The 19,905-nt window shown below is 40.0% G+C and overlaps 1 protein-coding gene across 3 annotated transcripts in view; it reads right to left on the bottom strand.

The window, feature by feature from the left end:
* usp13 (ubiquitin specific peptidase 13) overlaps nucleotides 1–19,905 on the bottom strand; it is a 32,980-nt gene that overhangs the window by 5,661 nt on the left and 7,414 nt on the right. The window contains exons 4-18 of one of the 3 annotated variants that reach the window (XM_051376045.1): nucleotides 19,199–19,320; nucleotides 18,135–18,277; nucleotides 17,524–17,708; nucleotides 16,417–16,517; nucleotides 16,132–16,322; nucleotides 14,991–15,062; nucleotides 13,620–13,692; nucleotides 11,312–11,437; nucleotides 9,207–9,360; nucleotides 8,485–8,659; nucleotides 8,273–8,361; nucleotides 7,188–7,310; nucleotides 3,985–4,008; nucleotides 3,397–3,540; nucleotides 641–810 (exon numbers count right to left, since the gene is read on the bottom strand). In XM_051376045.1, the coding sequence (XP_051232005.1) occupies nucleotides 641–810; nucleotides 3,397–3,540; nucleotides 3,985–4,008; nucleotides 7,188–7,310; nucleotides 8,273–8,361; nucleotides 8,485–8,659; nucleotides 9,207–9,360; nucleotides 11,312–11,437; nucleotides 13,620–13,692; nucleotides 14,991–15,062; nucleotides 16,132–16,322; nucleotides 16,417–16,517; nucleotides 17,524–17,708; nucleotides 18,135–18,277; nucleotides 19,199–19,320 (1,892 nt within the window). Of the gene's footprint in view, nucleotides 1–640; nucleotides 811–3,396; nucleotides 3,541–3,984; nucleotides 4,009–7,187; nucleotides 7,311–8,272; nucleotides 8,362–8,484; nucleotides 8,660–9,206; nucleotides 9,361–11,311; nucleotides 11,438–13,586; nucleotides 13,693–14,990; nucleotides 15,063–16,131; nucleotides 16,323–16,416; nucleotides 16,518–17,523; nucleotides 17,709–18,134; nucleotides 18,278–19,198; nucleotides 19,321–19,905 lie in introns of all 3 variants that reach the window. The other 2 variants (XM_051376043.1, XM_051376044.1) reach the window with 2 other exon arrangements.

Below are 19,905 nucleotides of genomic sequence, written 5' to 3'. Positions count from 1 at the left end.
GAGCCCATTTATGACTGACTGAGCTTGGTTTTCATCATCTCACCCTTTCTTTGCCCTGTTTTCAAACACTGCCTCGCTTCATGCCAACCTGCTGGTGACGCTTTTGTTTTTATTGACCGGGACAGACTTCCTTTTTCTGCGGTGTCACACGGTTGTTGCTTCCCAGAGACTCTTGTCAAACTGTGTGGGTGGTTCTTTGTCTGCAGATTTTCTCCTGTTTTTTTTTTTTTTTTTTTTTAGCTCTGTAGAACTTTTTAATGTCTCTGTGAGTCACAGACTGACTTTCCATAAGTGGTGCTCTTTTCTTTGTCAGTTAAGTCATGGTGACCAACACTGCAAAACTAGCTACTCTTCCTTTTCTGGCCATTCAGAACCAATCACTGTTATCACACAAGCGCAATGCATCACTTCGTGTACAGCAGAGGGTTTTAAGTCTCAGGAGCCGGAGAAGACTCATAAATTAAGGCTGATAAACAATAAACAGACAACTCTTAATAAGAAAAGTTGAGGATTAAGACCCATCTGAATTATACGCTGACAGAAACACAGTAGAAGGAAAGAAAAACGGTGCTAAGCTAATGATAAAGTTATTTATGAGTACACAAAGTACAAACATAAACAGAGTGGGCAGAAGACTGACCGTGGCTTTGAGTGCATGGATGCTGTGAGCGCGGGGGAAGCCCATTGAAGTGAGGATGGCGATGCTCTCCTCGGGGGGTGAGTTGCCCAGTGGGGTGGCACCCATGGGGCTGTCACTGGTGGAGGGACCAGGATCTATCATGGAGGGCAGAGTGAGAGGTTCTGCAAAGTCTGAAAAAAGAGAGAGAAGAATAATAATGAGATGCTGTAACTCTCAATTTATTTTTAACCCAATCAATGAATAGATTTATGTCGGTGGTCAGAGTGAGACATCTATTTGCTGTTTTGTGGATTTTGATGCCTTTATTAATCTCTGTAAGCAAATTCAATCTCTGCATTTCACCCACAACCCCAAGAACTAGGAGCAGTGGGCAGCCACCGTGCTGTGCCCGGGGGACTGACTGGAGAAATGAACCTAACATACATGTTTTGATGGTGGGGGGAAACTGGAGCACCCAGAGCTAGCCCACACAAACACAGGAAGAACATGCAAACTCCAGACAGAAAGGTCCTGCGCCAGTTGGGAATTGAACCCAGGACATTCTTCCTGTGAGGCGACAGACACACAACTACTTCATGTAAACATCTGTGGAGGTGGGACCCTGGATACTTTAGTACTGGAAACAGTATCTGATGCAAAAGCACCCTGTGGCATGTTCATGTCAGAGTCAGGATTAGTAGTGCGAGTCCACGCGTCTCTCACTATGGATAATGTAGGGAGTATTTCTTAAGAAGCAAAAGATCTGCAATGGTGAAACAGATCCTTAATATGGCTCCTGTTCAGAGGAATGCATACAAGAGGAACATTGCATGAATTTAAATAGATTCAGGGAGCATCCTCAACTAAGAATGAAGTATTTCTGATTTGCAACTGCAATGCTTTGTGCACCTTGAACAGATTCAAATGAAAGTGAAGTGACTCTCAACCCGGGAACAAGGACACTCCTACTGTAATTACTCTGCTGTTGGCCATAAACAGAGCCTTCATTACTGTCCTTGCCATAAATGAGAATGCATACCACTTATCTCCCACCACCATCTCTATCTCAGCCTCCTTGTCTTGTGTCCTTTAGATGGCCCATGATGCAGTTGTTTTTAATGCGACAGCAGGAACGCTCTGCAGGCAGAGAAATAAGTAGTAGCTGACCAACTCATGTTTCCAAGTTAAATTGAATTACTGTTAAATTGGTTGCTGTTGTTCAACTTTTGACATTATCTACCTTTTTACCTTTATTAAAGACATGTATGAAGTTTATATGCACTCTGGTCCTCTCACAGTCCTCTCATGAAAAATAATTTAGTCGTCTGTCTGCACAGTGCTTTGGAAATGCACCTCTTAGTTAGTTTACCTTTGTAAATGCAGCACTTAGGTTCACCTCAATAAAAACAGTGGTCTGTGGTACTGCGTCTAAAAATTATTAAGTAGAAAGTTTAGTTGTGAAAGAAAAAGTTGAAGTAATTCTAATGGGAAAGTAATGAAACCAAACAAATGTGGGGCAAGCAGAAGAAGCAACATTTGTGCAGCAGGCAGGGACGGACCGTTTTACTAATGTTATTGAGCCTGAATGGAGCCCATTTTACAGAGGCATTAGGCCCATTTAAAAACTAACAGGCAGGGGGCTGCTCTAATTTCCCTCCACTGTAGAGGCCCTTTACAACCAACCAGGGAAATAAAAGTGACACGAGTCAACGCCTCAGGGGAACGTCTCTACTGCTGAGAGGCTCTACAAGAGACAATGTCAGCTCTGACAACGTTTCTGGTGAAGATCTCACACACAGCCATGCAGAAATAAACACCTGCAGTACACAAAGGGATGCAATGTCTGACACTTACAAAAACAACTCTGATTTCTCTCTGTGGAAGAACTTGCGAGATGTGATGTGTCTCTCACATTGAATTACCTTTGTGTATTAAAAGTTCCCATAAAGATAAACGTGCCTCTGTATACCTGCTGCATAGGCACAGTCTTTACATGTGAGCTGACTGGCTTGCCGAAGCAGTATCACTTTGTTTTTTTTCCTCGTTCATTGCCTTGAACTCAGTGCCCACATCTCAGCATCTCAGGCTCACCCTCTTGAAGTCTGCCGACTCTGCTTATTGAAATTGTTGGAGAACTGTGGCTCTGCAGCTGCTGTGCGGATTATTTGTCACCAGTATCTTGGATTCTCAGGGGTTACAGTTACCTCTTTAACCCCCAACACTCACTTAACACTCACATATGTTTATTAAGACTGTGAGTCTATATGTTGTATGTAAATCTTGCCCTTGCCAAATACCCCCATATTGTAAAAAAAAAATGTAAACAAAACTAACACTGAAAATACTAAAAACTGAACTAAAGGTAAACATTTTTAAATAATAAAAACTAAACTGAAACAAGCAAACCCACTCTGAAAACTAAGTCTGATCTAAACTAATCTGAATTGGAAACAAAACTATAATAACTATAGATGAACACATGTTCATATACGTTTTCACTGTGCAAGTTCTACATAGTGTTTGCATCCTGCGGGCCAAAGAGTGGGTGGTAAAAGTTGCCCTTCATGTCTCCCCTTTGGATGGTAAATAAACTCAGTATCGATTCATTTGAGTGCAGAGACATGTTGGTCTTTCTGCTTCCAGTAAAACTATGACTTTGTTGCAAATGCACTGGTTTAGGTGATGCACTCCTACTATACATTTACTATATATGTAAAAAGTCTCAATATGTGTGTCTGCTGATCTCTCCACCATTGAATGCAGTGATTTCCTCTTACCAGGCTCCTCCATGTGGGCTATGATCCAGTTAAAGGCCATCTCAGGGCCCATGTTGCCTGTGTAGTAGACCGCCTTCCTACAGGCCTCCACCGGAAAGCCCATCTCTGCCAGCTGCATTACTGCCGCCTCGTCTATTTCTGGAGCTGGGGACACAGCAAACCGACACTGATAACTACAACATAGCAGTTGCTGATTCAACACTACCAGAAACCTTCCAGTTTAAACAACCAAACAGGATTTTGAAAAAAAAGAAGTGTCTCTCTCTCTCTCTCTCTCTGGGCCTCATTAAACAAAAAGACCAGAAGAGAATCAGCCCTGGGGAGGTTTCTTTATCGAAGGATGATTTATCAACAAGAGAAATGAGTCTGGCTAAAAACAAGTAGAGCCCAATGGAAAAGTAAAGTTTGTTTGTAAGTAGAGAGCAGCTGCAGCACCTGCTAGAGTATACATGGTCACAGGTTTGGCTCCATAGCATTCATCACTATTGCTTGGTACCCAAAATACATTTTCTTGGCAATAACTTATGTAAATGTTACATATTTATATACATAGTAGTGAGTAACTGAAAAGAGAAATGAAATACTCACAGTCTATGGAGCTCATGGAGTTATCTGAAACAAGGGGAAAGAAACTTATTTTAGTTTAACAGCACACAATGATATCAAATACTATGCATATTTTCTTTTGTGTGTTTCTGGTTTTATGTACTTTAAATCATAAGAATGTTAATTATTTAATTTTTTAAATTTAGGAATATACTCCATGTGAGATCAGCTGCGATTAATGAAGGTCTTAAAACTAGATTTTGACCGACCTTAAAGTGAGACTATGTAACTTTGGTTGGTTGGTCTGGTATGACCAGTCGCTTATGTTGGCTAACGTTAGATAACTTTAGATAGATAATTCTGTCAAATGGACACTGCTGAATCATTTTGCTGACTGTATTTCTACTTATGCTGTCGTTGCGCAGTGTTTAAACATTTACCATAGTCTCATAATTGTCACTTGTGGGCACAGGGGCTGCTGTTTGTCAAATCTTATACAGGCTCTCTGTAGCAGTAATCGTACTAGGGATGTCCCTTTACAGACAGGGCTGATTCAAGTTGTCAGAAAACACTTGGCAGGGTCGCGTCACCACCTGTGGTGAGGAGACTGATCGACTCCCACTGTTCCCAAACACTGCAATCACAACTTGAGTGAATCGTGCTCCTATCAAACATGCTTGATTTTTTTGTGATGCCTTGCCAACTGTGTTACTCTGGACTGTGAAATCTTAGCTGTGTCTCGCACAATACTCATCATGAGGCACATACACATCCTTCAGTTATTTGAAGGTAATAATTTTCTGCACATAAAGACAAAGAAATACCTGTTCACGCCTTTCTCGTTCCCAATCCCTTACTCTACATGGACATAACATTGTTTTTTTTTTTTACTTCTTTAGCTGAGAGTTTTATCTGAGTCTAAGTGAGTTGCAGTTTGTTTAGTTTCATTGTCGTGCTCACCCAATCTCTTTGTGTGCTTCCTCCCTCTCTTTCTTATTTTGAATTTAAAAGAAATGATAAAACAGATCGGTTTTTTTTCCATTTTAATCTTGACAGTGTGATTAGGAACCAAAACCAGCGATCAATATCTAAATGGTTTGAGCAGTTTTTCATTGTTTAAATGAAAATGGAATAACATAACACATAACAAAAAAAAAAAAAAACATGATACAATTTGTTTGTCTTCCATTTCCTTAATGGCCTGGAATCACTGAGTAAATGGATGATACACAGACCAATGAGAAATAATGTGGTTCAAGCAGCAAAGAGGAAAACAGATTTGTGAGGTGCTGTGTAATCAATGAGAAGCACTGAAGCCTTTTGGAGACAGAAGGGTGACCAATGATTAATCATTCTTGATGCCAGCCGGGAGATAATGGGCCGGTGGTTAATTCACAACCGACAAAACTCATCATATAAATGTGAAATAAATAATTAAATCAGAAGATGTATTGAAAGCAGCACATCATTTCCTCTGACCTCTTTTCATTTCACAGTTTAAACCGCATGATTTACACACTGGTGCTTCTTTTAACCTCTGTCTGTAGAAAGATACATTTTCTCCATCGATATTATTGTTGTTGATTTTCTGTATGTTAATTCTGTGTTTTCTAAAACTGTGAAATTTTAATTTTAGGCTTCAAATAAGCCCACGTTGGTTATGTATTTTTTAAACTGTGCAAAAATGTAACTAAACTAACGAGAAACTCTGCCAGAACAGGACAGAAGTGCAAAATGACTCTACCACCTCAAACTTACTACATGCAAAAAACATTTACACACATTTTTGTGCGTAGATTTCACCATGGCCTTCTAAGATAGCTGCATAGCTTGCTGCTGTCAGACGTAGATATGCATTGCTGCCTGAGCAAGGTAGTTTCAGCTCAAAGAGAGGACGCTTTGATGTGTGAGACTCTGAAGAGTTTTGAGTAGATTCTGCACTCTTCCAAAAAAGCCAATTTCATGTGTTTGGGGGTCTGAGATAGCAAGTACAGCACATAATGTGCAGTCCTGAAATATTAAGGCATACTCAGACAAACATGTTCAGACTTCTGTTTTGTCCTCCGAGTTTCCTGTCCTAAGAGGAAGCCGGCTAAACGATTCTCTCAGAAATGTGTGAAGCACAGCAAAAGCTGCTTGCAGATGTTACTGTGTCTTTGCTCCTTGGACCCCTTTTCGTGTTTGGAGCTTTAGACGGTACAGAACACTTTGTGCTTCACGCCTGCTAAAATATTAAGGAGCACACTGATAACTTGATGTAGCTGAACTGCAAACAACGGAAGGGGGACTAGAGAAATGAAAATTACAATCACAGAGGAGACGGAGAGAAAGAAAGACAAACCAAAGGAGGGAGGTTGTAGTTTTGGCCTTTAGGAAGAGGCTTACAACTGGCTCCATTACACTGTACGTAATACTGGAAATATCACTGAACAAACAGTGTAATGCAACTAAGTTTCAGCAAAATTAACAACAATACTGCTTGTGCTCTAAAACACACTAACTAGCTTCTAGTAGGTTATTCCCAGAGCCCAGGGAAGTGCATTACAAGGGGATCTCATACAATCCTTCTACCTTATTAGGCTTAGCTACACTGTGAACACAACAACTTTTCGGTAATTGATTGAGCATGCCTTTCCCGTGGGATTCTTTTCAATATGCCCTTAAGAGAAAACCTTGGTGGCTTTGAGCAGAACATCATATTACAGACAATTTCACGGATCATTTGTCTCTGTCACAAAAATACTCTAAAGTACACCTCCTGAAAAAGATGGAACAACACACATCTGGGTGGGCTCTCAAAACAACAGCGTATTACCAGTTCACTGGGAGAAATCTACATACTGTCTCATATAATGAGAGGTGTTTCTAGTATACTGCACACTACATTTATATAATTGAAGTGGAAAAAATGTGTTCGGCTATCTGGGTAAAACAAATATAAAAAACAGGTGCTCAGGGAAAACAATGACCTTTAAAATTAATAAGAGGACTGTGAAATTGAACATGAAGGGCCAAAAATGCCCCTAGATGTTAAGAATGGGTTTTGCATTTATGCATGCATGCAAATCCCCCTGTAGGCCTCTGGAGGTGAGTCATGAGAGCTTGTGACCAGGGAGTCCTTTATCAGTGAATTCTGCCTGAGACAAACAGAGCACTGTCTGATCGGAAAACAGCAGAATATATCTGCAGCAAAACCAAATGGTGGCTCCGTTTTAAACTGCAAGTAAAATGGACGTGTTCTGTACCTCTGGTGTCTTCAGGTAGCACGATGGGGGGCATGAGGTCAGGCAGCTCCTCCTCACCTGCCTGCAGCCCCGTGGCCCGCAGCCGGCTCAGATCCAGAAAGTCTGGAACATCAATGGCCAAGTCTGTAGAGGAAGAGACAAACATTAAATTCAACTGAGGAATGGCTATGCTGAGGATCAGAGACTTTGCTGTGAGCCCCTCCGAAGCTGTGGCTCTAAAAGAATCTCAGGGCTACAGTGATCTTAGCCTGATCTTAGACTTACACTGAAAGAGTTAAGAGTCCAAAGCAGTATCCTTTAATTTGCTACCTTTAATTAAATCAAGAAGCACATTTATTTTATCTATGGTTTGTTATTTTCTTTTAAATGTTGGTGTGTTTTAATCCAATCATTGTCTGTTATCATATTTTTTAGTTTAGGTGGTGACATGAACACCTCTCATAGTTCCTGCTCAGCAGTATGCAAGAAAAACTAATGAGGTTGCTACCAAACTGAAAATCTGAAATATACTGTTACAGGAGTTACATGCGGTCCCTGTTGCAGCATGACTTGAGCCTCTGCTAGCTGGGAAGTGACACTCCACCTACAAAACATAACTATGACAGTAGGCCATGTAAAACTGCCAAATATAATACTGAGGATCATGATTTATAAATATCAGTTTACACAACTGAGCTATCATATGGCCATGTCTCATTAATAAAAGAGATAAACACTTAAACCTTTGATTTTGTTGGCAAAGCCATGAGGGTCACTGAGAGTTCATTTCAAGATGCTGCAAGCCACTTATCTGAATTCCGACGTCAAGTTAAATATAAAACTCCAGCAGCCCTTTAGAGATATAGACAAGATGAAAGATGGAGTAGTTCATGACTATGTGTCCAAAATTGCAGGTGAAGCAATTCCTGAGTTTCACTTAGGCAGCAGTTTTACCTACTGCTGTACATGCCTTGTGAATTGCAGTTTAATGGTGCCCTCTGCTGGGAATTTATAGCACTACAAGCACTTATAATAAAGTCACAATATTGGTGGAGGAAAGCAAAAGATATTTTAAATCCCATGAATCAGTGAAGGATAACAGTTACCTAGTTTCTTCGGCACCCAGTCAACGCCGAATGTAAATTTCTTAATCTGCAAAATCAGATACTCTGGGAAGGAGGCGAAACGGGAAGTTCTGCAGAGGAAAATAACAATTTTATAAATACAACTGGTTTTAATCAAAATATTTGAGATGGTAAAGAACACTGAGGTGTGGAGAAGTTACTGCAGGAACAAGAACAGGTGGCCCTTTGCTTACTTGATTCCGGCTGACTTGGCCTGCAGCGCTGAACTCCAAAAGTCGGGGACGTTGTCCGGCTCTGTGAAGGCCTGCAGGCATGCAGTGAAAGGGATCCGTGCTCTCACCGGCTCAGGAGGAGACCGCATGTTCTCCTCAGCGTCCTTCCGCTTGGCCTCGTATGCCAGCAGCTCCTCTGGTAGAATGAAGATAAGAACAAACACTCTGAGCAGTGCAAATCTCTGCAACACTAATAATATTTTAAAATCTAAAAAGTAAAATCAAAGGTGATGCAAGTTGCATTATAAGTTATTTAAGGTGTTCATGTACCATTCAAGATAGCTGCTGACAAGATTGACAGCCACTGCTTCCATCTACCTCAGACAAAGTTTATCATCCTCACCAAGGTCACGTCTGTTAGGGTCACATTTGTAATTATACCGATATTGTCACAATTCATATGTCTGCAATGTTACAAGGATGTTAGCTACCTTTAAATATCCTTTACAGAATGTGTAACAACAGTACACATATACAAAGCCATAAGCAGCCACATATGTTACTACTATACAGCTCTCAGCCGGGACCTTCTGTGCCCTTTCAAAGCAGAATCTGCCGATTCCTCCAGCAGCTGGTGCCACCTGAGCCCAGCGTCATGCCAGCTGTGCTGACCAGAGGCACCTGTTGATTTCTAAGGCAGCAGAACATTCGCTGTGTACGTGTGCATACAGGAGCTCCTTTACCTCGATTGGTAGCTGCCTCGATGGGGGCTGGCAGCTGGATGCAGTAGTCCACCCGCTGAGTGTAACGAACCCGACGTGACTGGCAGCACTGAATACGCTCCTCCACCAAGAAGCGGAAGGCGTCACTTGGGTTCTCCGAGCCTGCGCTGTTCCTCTGTAAACACATAGGGAGAATGAGAGGGTGAGGTTGAACATCAGCAAAGAAATTAGGCCAAATATTGAAGTTTGATAATATAAGACCAGTGATGTTATTCAACACTGATAAAAATATATATAAAAATGGAGGTTGGATAAACTGTTCAATTTGCATATTTAATTTTTTTTCTCTGTTTTTTCCCCCAAATATTTCTTGATTTCAATGAAAAATTCAATCTTAATGGCAGACATGCTGTCAGGTGTAATGCTGTTGTAATACTATTGTTTGGTACCCTGCACTAATGCACCAGTTATACAAACATTAGTTTGGACATTTCTTGTGTCTTAAAGTCTGAAGCGGTCAAAAATACTTTTAAGAGTAAACCATGAATAAACTAAACAAAATTATTTGAAAATTATTTAAAATACTGTATGTGAGCTCAAGAACGGTACAGAAGCTTCTATGACACATGACAGCCTGAGGTCTGAAATGCAACTCTATCTATAAGCTATTCTTTGCTGTGGTCCATTACAGTCTCCTGGCATGACTTCAACACAACTGCTGTCTGACCCAGATCTCTTAATAAAGTCATTCATAATGTAGATGCAACTCTTTAATTTAGGAACCACCTCATTTAACGGGACCCTGCATAACTGAGAGTGTTACATCTTTTCAGAATCACAGGCACATTAATTATCATCACTGAGCGGCTCTGTGCCTTCTATGAACAGTAGGGGTCATTAAAGTTTGCACTGTGTTTATTTGAAGGCTGTGATGAAGGATGGCAGCGCGACCTAACACACCAATTTGCACTGCAGCCTTTCTGCAATCCAGCCCTTCTATTCTAAGATGCTACAGAAATACACAAGTTATAATTTTACTCAGGCCAAGTATGCTGGCTGACATAGACAGAGGAAAATGTTGCTGATGGTGGTGGCTTTAGTCATATTATCTATGTCTGGATAACTAAATCAGTATCTAGCTATCAGTATCTCTACCAAGCTCGAGCACAACAGCTGTGAAGCTTCTAAGATACTGGGGCCAATATGGAGAAATTGAGGCTTGGGGAATCTGGGTGATATATTTTGTTGTTCATCAGGCAGACTAAGTGTCAGGGCATGTATCAGGGCTGAGGCAGAATAGGAAGCATTATCTGGCCTCTCTGTGTAACAGATAGTACTGAGCTATATATATCCTGGTTGAGAGAGACACGTCAGAGCACCCCATGTGTACGTACCAACCAAGGAGACCGAGCGCTGTGTTTAGTCAAAAACAGACTCTCCCCTCCCAATCAACTGCCTGTGCATGTGTGTCAGGGGTCAGAAGTAAAGCAGCCATTTTGTAAATATGTTATGATATCACTAGGGATGCACTGATTGGGATGCTCGGCCCATACCAATACTAATAGGCGATTTTTTTTTTTTTTGTTTGTTATTTATTTACCCTTTTGTGTCAGGGAAACAATCTACAAATCAACAAAGATATATATCTCTGCCTTGTTGCAGCTCGGTCTATTTCTCTTCTCATCCAAGAAGTGAGATGCAGAGCTGAATGTCACTTCACTGTCTGAGCTACTGCATGAAGCACAAAGATATTTGTGTCCAATTTGTGCCAGTGATGGAAAAACAGAGGTAATTATTTCTCCAAAATCCAAGTTGAACATTTAGCCAGCACAAAACTGACACAACAGATAAACACTGGCCAATAATATAGACGAATGCCATCTTATTCGTCAATAGGCCGATGTCAGTCAACAAGGCAGATACCAATGTCCGGCTGACAAATTGGTGCACCCCTAAATGTCAATGTAGTTCGTTTTGGGAGAGGCAGCTTCCCTTTCAGTTGTGTGTTTGTACTGTTTATATGGGATTAATTCCAAAGCTTAACATATCCATCTCATGAAACAAATGTTTTTATTTTTGTTTTGTTTTTATTTAATATTTTGACCTGCGCATTAAGCTTCATTCACCTCCACAAGGTTGATCATGTGCAGGAGGAACTCGTGGGCATCTTGTTGTCTGTTGGAGGAAAACTCTGGGTGTCCCCTGCTGACCAGGGCCTTCAACATCCGGGGAGAGGCGCCCTTCTGCTGGTGCTGGAACGAGAACATTTGGGCGTCACACATACTTACTGTGCATGACCGCTCATCTGTCTGAGGGGGATGTATAAGACAAGGCAGCAGACCAGTGCTGAATATTACAGATACACGCTGAAAGCAGCTCAGGGTAGCGAGCCAGTACCATGCTCTATACAGGAGAAATACCAGGAAATCCAAAATAAAGCTCTATTAAAGAGACTTGATTTTTTATACCCTGACAAGACTGTTCGATCCCAAAACAATGGTCAAACATTATGTTGCTAAACAAGTGGTATTTGCTAAATAAGTAACTCAAAGATTAATATGTAGAAAGGGCGCAGCATCAACAATGAATTATTGTGACCACTGCTTCCCAAGTGAATAACGTTATGACTGCTATGGGTTAAACTAATATTTTTCCAAGATAAAAGATAAAAGATTCACAAAAAATGAGGACAGAGCCTGGTAAGTAGAGAATAAAATTAAAAATGAAATGGTGTCTGGCGTATCTGTCTGCTGCTGAAGGTCTTCATATGTCACCAATTATATCCTGTTAGTGTGTCCAGCAATCTAGTGGCCTAAAAGGTGCCCAACACCCAATACTGGACAATATATATATATATAGCCTGTGACTAAAAAAAGAGTTTCTGTAGTGTAAAATAGTATGTTAAAGAAAAAGTTTGACATTTTTTGGAAGTACAATTGGTTTTCTGGTGGACAGTCAGCTAAAATGAGCTAGGCTAGATGAGAAGATCAAACATTAAGTTAGCTAGCTAGTTAAACATGAGACAAGATGACAATCTCAGAGTACCATCATGTCTAAAGCTCATTTATGAACTGTTTTATTTTCGTCTGAGAGCAGTTGCCAGGCAACCAGTGGAACTCCAGGAAGTTACTGCCAGTCTTTATGCTAGGCTAAACTAATCTCCTGCTGGGTTCGCCTGCCTCATATATAAGGAAGGGACATGAGAATGGTAACAACCTTCTCATCGACTCTCCAGAAGGCAAATGTCAAAATGTCAAACTATTCACTATTAATACTTTAACCCAACAAGATGTGCAACAAAAATACAGTATACTCATTCATCGCGTTCATAATCGATTGACTATAGATAAATCCAATGTGCAAACAACCCCACATTACCCTGGCACTCTATGGGTTGGCAGGGGAATCAACTTAAAAAGCCATTTTAATGAGCAGCCATTCCTATCATAAAATAGTAGGGTAATCAAAGGTGTTACCAATTACACTAATTAAGGTTCCATTCCATTTAGTGTATCAGATCCTTTCCAGTGAACCAACATGTACAATAACAGCACCCTGACTCTGTTTACCCTACTATTTCATGTCCAAATTGCTGCTGTGAAAAAGGTCTTTTGTAATGGGTAGTACAGATTGACCACAGCATGCCAACTCAAGCCCCCGATATCGTCCCAGCTGTCAACATGTATCCAAACCTGACTCCAGCATCATGTGCAGGAAGTGCAGGATCACAGCTCTGCCCTATCAATTACTGTGGCTGGTGAGGCTTAAAAGAGGCCCGGAGCTTACAGACCTAGTGCTGGATCCCATTATGCCTTAATGGTTTTCCTCTCCTAGTTTCCTGCCAGCTGTGCACCTATTATGTGCATTTAAATTAGTAAAGCGAAACACACCAACAAATAATCAAGTACATAAATTAAACTGTTCAAGACCTTGAGAGATTGCAGGAAGCACGAGACAATCGTTAAGCGCAGCTAATATTTGTGACTAAATTAAGTGCAGATGTGGAGAATTAAAGCAAAACACAGGATTTAAGCTGTGCCTGGAGCTGTGTGCATAAACACTTTGAGTTGCACATTTTGGACTGCAGCCAAAAGCTATTTTCAGACTACAAGAAAAAGGTCAGAGCAAAAGAAAATTTGGCAATGTATCAAAAAAATAGTGTCTTCCTTTTGGTTCGATCGACACCTCTCCGGCTGTACAAAATAGCACAAGTGTATAAATACCAAAGATATATCGCAATTTGAAATGTCGTTTCATGTTTAAATTGGGAAAACATCAAACTGAAATGCCGAAACTCCGTCTTGACAACCCTAGCGGCCACTAAATGAAAAAGACTTCCACTATCACTCAGTATTAACATGCTTCTTGCGGTTATGGACCCAGTTTGGGAGCTGGACATACCCAGTTTAATACCTTGTGTTCTTCTTTCATCACCTGTTCAATGAGCTCAGATTTCATGGGTGGTTTGGAGTACTGGCCTGAGAGCAGTCCGTGTCCCAGTTTAGCCCTGTCAGACAAAAACAAAAAGGCATAAATGTTGAACTTACAGTCAAGTCTTTTAGTTTTGTTCTAGTCTTGTTGGGGTGATTTCTGAGGGCACATGTGTCTTTACTCGTCAGAGCAGACATTTCAAAACCTTCAGTCAATACACCCGGGGCCCGAGGCAGCTAACTTGTTAACCCTGGCTCTTCAGTCTCACAAGGCTGGCTCCAGTTCAAACTCAGCTCTGTTGCCGTGGTAACAAACCTTTCAGGAATATATCACTTTTCCATCCTTCATCTTTTCCTCAAAATTAAGACAGAACATATGAAAGCAAGTTAAGCAAAATATCTCAAGCAGACTGAGCATTGAGTTGATTTTACCATTAATATCCTCTTAAAAAGAATAAATTACAAGTCAAGACTGAAACGGTATGAATATGATGATCCTTTTCATTTTATTTTTTTCATTTTATTTAACATTTATATAACCAGGAAAGCCTCATTGAGATTAAAAATCTCTTTTCTTCTCCTTCTGAATTTCCTGGCCAAGATATTAAGTCGTTATTAGGTACTGTCACCCATCTAATAAAGGCATCAAATTCCCCAAAAATAATTATACAAAAAAACAAATGCAATAAACAAGACTAGTCTAAAACAATAAGAGTAAACAGGGTGCAGCACAAATTTGCTTGTGCAGGCTTAGCATTGCTTTTACATGAATACAGTATTCTTGTCTGGCCTTTTCCCCCTTTCATATTCATCTTGAAAGAAATTTCTGAATCTATTTCTGTACTTTCTTATTTATGCACAGGATACAGTGTAATATATTCATTTAATTAGGTTAATCCTACTATATTTAACGCTCACGCTCTGCCTTCAGTGCTTTTAAAGGAAAGGGTCATATTTAATCAATAGTGGCCCGCCGCATTAGGCGACACAGATTTTCTTTCTTAATGACCTGGTTTGTGCTGACAGGCGCTATCAAATACAAACAGTGACGGATATAAACATGTTTATCTGGCAATGTGAAACGTTTGTTGCTTCACATAACTGATATTCATCGCCTGCCTGCCTGGCTTACACTCTACTTACCTTTCATCATGGCCACAGCATCTGACCAGCCTCTTGCAAAACACATACAGCAAGCATTTACCAGAACACATGGGGGTGAGGGGGAAAGGCTTTCAACTGTATTAGCTTAACAGATATTCATACATTGGCCATCTTAAAAAAACAACCCATGGCAAAACCTCAGTAGCTGGAAAACACCGTAACTTGTTTTGTGTGTTCGAACGCTGCATTATGTAACACTGGAGTCACTTACATTTGTGTGGCGAAGTCCTGGCTGGGGTCAAGAGGTGAATAGTCAAATATCCTCTGAAGATTACCCACATACCTAAAGATCAAAACACATGTCACGCACGCAGACACAAGACCAGTGGGAACACATGAGGTGGTAATGAGAAAACACTTCATCACACCATCTGCTGATGGCCATATTAGTTATTTTAAAAAAAAAAGTTGTTTCAAAAGAAGTATCAATTTTGTATTACTCTGTATTTAATCCAGAGCTAGAAAATCAATAAACAAACAAAACAAAAATTTGATTGCCATCAATAACTACAAGGAAGCAAGTTGACAGAAATACTTTATGGAAATTGACTTTAACTTTAATTGAAAAAACTACTACAAAGGTGAGTCATACCAGGATGTCCATCATGCTCATATAAACTAGCATTATTTATCAATGATTGGTATACTTCTGTCATGATTTATAATTTAAATATCTAGTCATATTTATAGTAAGAACACAACTTGTCTCAAATGCAAAATAATTACTGGAATCAGCCTACATTCAATGCAGTTATATTGTACAGCAATATTTGAAGAAATAATTAAGGTGATAGGGCAACAACTGCTCCCTAGCCCACATTTATACATATTAGGAAGTATGCCAATTCTTTGAAGGTACACAAAGAAACAGTTCTCTAGTTCACTTTCTCTAAATGTTGGCTAGAAAGGCTACAATGACAAAGTCGGTCGGGGATGATTCTCCTTCTGTTCAACTGTGGAAATCTCTGATATGTGACATTGCCACTTTAGAGAAGTTGACCACCGTATTGGTGGGAGAACTTATCTTTTTGTAAGAAAAAACACTTAATCTTCTAGGAAGTGAAGTTTGGCATGAAGATAACTGACTGAGCTGAGGGATTATTTTGTTAATTTACACCATTGTTCAATACTTCTGTGCTCTAGTGACTATATGAATGCAGTGTGTTGTTTTCCTGAGCCAATAATCCAAATACTTTGTAAATGGTACTGAGTTGTTGTTTCCCCCTTTAAAAATGAGATTCTGTTTACACTCAAAAGACTACCTAAGCATGGCCTTTTTGTGCTATGATATACAGTACGTATGAATAATGTAAAAACAAATGGCGTGTGAAATCTCATCACAGTGTACTCACATCCTCTGGAAGTCTGGGATGCTGAACAGGACCTGCATCACTGTGCCGAGGTAGCAGCTGTTGCCCAGGTTTTTGATGCCCGTGTAACCAGAACCAAACACCGCCTTCAGCTTCATGCCCGACTCCTGGATCACCTCCCATTCACTGACCCGCTGCCGGGAGTTATTGTCTGTGTGGTGACCATTCTCTGTCTGAAGGAGGAGAGAGAGTTTGGTGTGAAACATTTGCTGGGGAAGCCTCACATTTTGGTTTGGGTTTGGTTCGTTCTGAGCTAAGACAACTTACTGTTCTGTTCTGCATCTGTAGCATGTCTATTCCAAAGTGTGACAAGTGTTCTGATATGTGCGGGTCCAACACAGCTTCCTCCTCCTCAAATGAGTAGATATCTGAAAGCAAGGGAAGAGTTAGTCACTATGATGAGCCCCATTTTTTTTATTTCTGGTCAGCAAATCCACCCTACCTTACAACCACCTTATTACGTAAACCTGTACAATCTAATGTATTATTTACAGACATGAGTGGGGTAAAACATTATAAACACCTCTCAGTAAAAAGCTCTACATCACATCATCATTGCTTACAAAATCCTCAAAAATAAATACAAAATCAACAAAAACTGATATGATACATAATAACCTGGTAAGTCTGTGTATATAACATTCAAATCATACGATTTAAATACAGGATTATACAATATGAGCTACTTTACATCCCATCCAAAACAAGGAACAAATTAGAAAAAGCTTTTCTTTGCATTAGTAAAAACAATTTAAAGGACACTGATCGTTGACACCACATAACCACCACCACCAACTGTTTAGATCACTGGTTATCAAACTATAGTATGTGTATAACTGGTCATACCCAAGTTGCCTCTAGTGGTATGCGAAGGAATATCAAACACATTTTTTAAACAATTAAAACAATTTATTTAAAAACATACTTTCAAAATAACACAAAATTTAGAGATTGCTTGAAAAGTTTTGCTGTACTTTCTTGTAATATTTTGTTTAAACTTTAGCATGCTATGTAGCCACTTTCATGCATGTACCACACACATACATTCATGATTAGTTACGACCTAAACTGTGATGGCAAGATAGTAAGCAGAGGTAAAATGAATGGTTTAGAAACACTGCAATAGTGACTCCACATGGGAACATATTGGTAAGATAACCAAATTAGCACAGGTTCTTGATCTTGTTCTGTCAACAATAAATAATCTTCTTATTAGGAATAAACCTTCTGACTTCTGTGTGAATAAGATAAATAGGGTCGACCTATGCTACTGTATTTTAATGTTGGTCATAATGGCAGTATTAGGAGAGGTGGTACACACTGCAAAAAGCTTGAGAAACGCTGGTTTGGATAATAACTTTATGTGTGTCAGACCTGCTCCATCTGGTGTGATAGTGTCCAGTTTGACAGCTAAGGGGTAGTTGGTCGCTCTGTAGTGCTCCAGAGCATGGCCGTTGCCACCGCTCCCATCAAAGAACCACTTCCCACAGAGCACTGCTCCATCTGTCAGGTTCAGCCACAGGTTTTCTCTCATCTCGCACTTCTGACACTTCCAGCCACTGATGACAAAGAAACAGAGACTCTGGTTACTGATGTGTTGTTGTTTTTAAAATCTTGCAGTCATGCAAAGACTCAGCAGCTGCAGAAGTGATCAGATTTACATTTTGACTGTTTTCAGACTGGATAAAAAGGGCAAACAGCAAGAGACAAAGTAATACAGTCATCAATTGACTGGCAAATCTTAAAACTCATAATAAAACAAAATTTTTCACAAAATTTCACTTAACAGGAGTCGACATTGAGAGTAGAATGTAAAAGATTTCAGAAAAATTTGAAAAACTTCCTGTGTAAAAAGACACTTGTGATAACGATGAGCAATGACTTCCTCTTCTCAAATGCTACATAAATACAACTGTTCCTGTCTACCCACAAAAGGCCCACTGCATTAGTGATACAGTGGTGTATCTTCTTGGTGCCAGTCCTACCTAGGTGGGATCCTGACCCCATTATCCAGCTGTCTGAGGCTCCTGGCATGTCTGGACACCTGAATCTCCTCCTCCCAGGATTCAAGCTCCTGCTTCTTATAAGCTGATGGAGCATTGAGCACTGCGTCACAGGCGATGGTCACCTGAACGTCAGATGAAACAGCAGAGACAGAATTAACTTCTGGAAGATGGTGCGATTGAAGTTATGCATAAAATATATCATCCATCTCCTTAAAACAAAACTTACGGGATCTGTTTTTAACTCTGCACTTGTCAGATATAAGAAATTATTTTTACTGCTGTAGAAACTTCTCTCAATGTACCTTTAATGTAAGTCATCAATAACAGTAAATAGAAAGGTCAATATCAGACATGCAAGATCTATGCAAGACATTGTGAAGCTGTGCCACATAAAGCGATTTATCCAGCATACAGGATGCCACTATATTGATACTGCAGCATAGAGACAAATCATGCAAAACATTTTAAAACAAGAAGAGTATTCACCAGGTGTTAACCCAGTAAATGTAAACATCACAATTTGTACATTCACAACATTAAATGATGCATGCATAAAATAATTTGGAAAATGAAACCCTGTGACATGCAAAAAGTAAGCCTTGTTCAATGTAGAAGCTCAAACTGCTCTAAAAACAACAAAAAAAACAGATGTAAAATCTCTCCTCTGTACTCCATGCACAAGCAGTGGCACACAGAGCCAAAAGTGGCACCTCTACAGTACGTGCATCCAGTGGTTCCCCCAGACACTTTTCTTGGCAAAGAGTAGCCTATGAAACAACCTTTATTTTAAAATCTTTCAGCAAAACTTTTAGGTAAGCAAACAGCTACTACAGGTCTGAGCTGCTTCCACAAATTATATTGAGTGCAAAGTTTAAGATTTCTGACCATGAAACTCTCACTTAAACCTAAACAGATGAATAGATTCAGGCTTTAGGACGACCAGCCTGTCTGTACAGTGACAGGGGAACCACTGAGTCCGCCCCCTCCCACCCCATCGACATGCATGGAAACACACAGAGCCCGTACGGCACCGACTCACTGACCAGAGCGGGCAACTCCTCAATATTTGGTAACGGGATCTCGAAGTGGTCCGGAAAAATGACAAGCTTGGCCTCGTCTTCATATTCATAGTCCTCTCCGTTAAAATCACGGTTTAGCTCTAAATCTACAGGGGAGGAAGTGAACATCCGGTCAGCTACTGGTAGACAGTGACTGACGTTAGCATCAAGTTTGGTCTTGGTTGTTTTTATTTTATGTTCTGAGTGTGAGATCTGTTCTTTTTTATGTTCCTGCTTTGTTCATCTAGTCAATACCATAATAGTCTGAGGATGCAGCGAGTACAAAGAGATGAATCCTTGAACAAGAGAACCATAGTGAAAAATGTCCATCACTGCTGAAGTTCAATAAGACATCTTGTTGTCTGACCAACAGTCAAAAATCCAAAGACATTTAGATTACTGTAGAGCTGAAACAATTAGTCTACTACTACAATGTTTCTGATAACTGAATAATCCTTTCACTCATTTATAAGCAAAAACCTTCTCTGGTTCCAGATAGTTTTCTGCTTTTTTGGTTTTATATTGCTGTAAATGTATCCTTTTAAAATGTAAAAATGTGAAGACATAACCCTGGGCTATAGGAACTTTTGATGGATATTTTTTACTTTAGACTAAATGATGAATCAATGAATCGAGAAAAAAATCTGCAGATTAATCAGTAATGAAAACAATTAGTTTCATCCCTCGTTTAC

The sequence above is a fragment of the Dicentrarchus labrax genome, unplaced genomic scaffold (genome assembly GCF_905237075.1).
Source record: "Dicentrarchus labrax unplaced genomic scaffold, dlabrax2021, whole genome shotgun sequence".
Lineage (NCBI taxonomy): Eukaryota > Metazoa > Chordata > Actinopteri > Moronidae > Dicentrarchus > Dicentrarchus labrax.
Note: the sequence above shows the minus strand (reverse complement) of the source record. Positions and strands in the feature narration are given on the sequence as shown.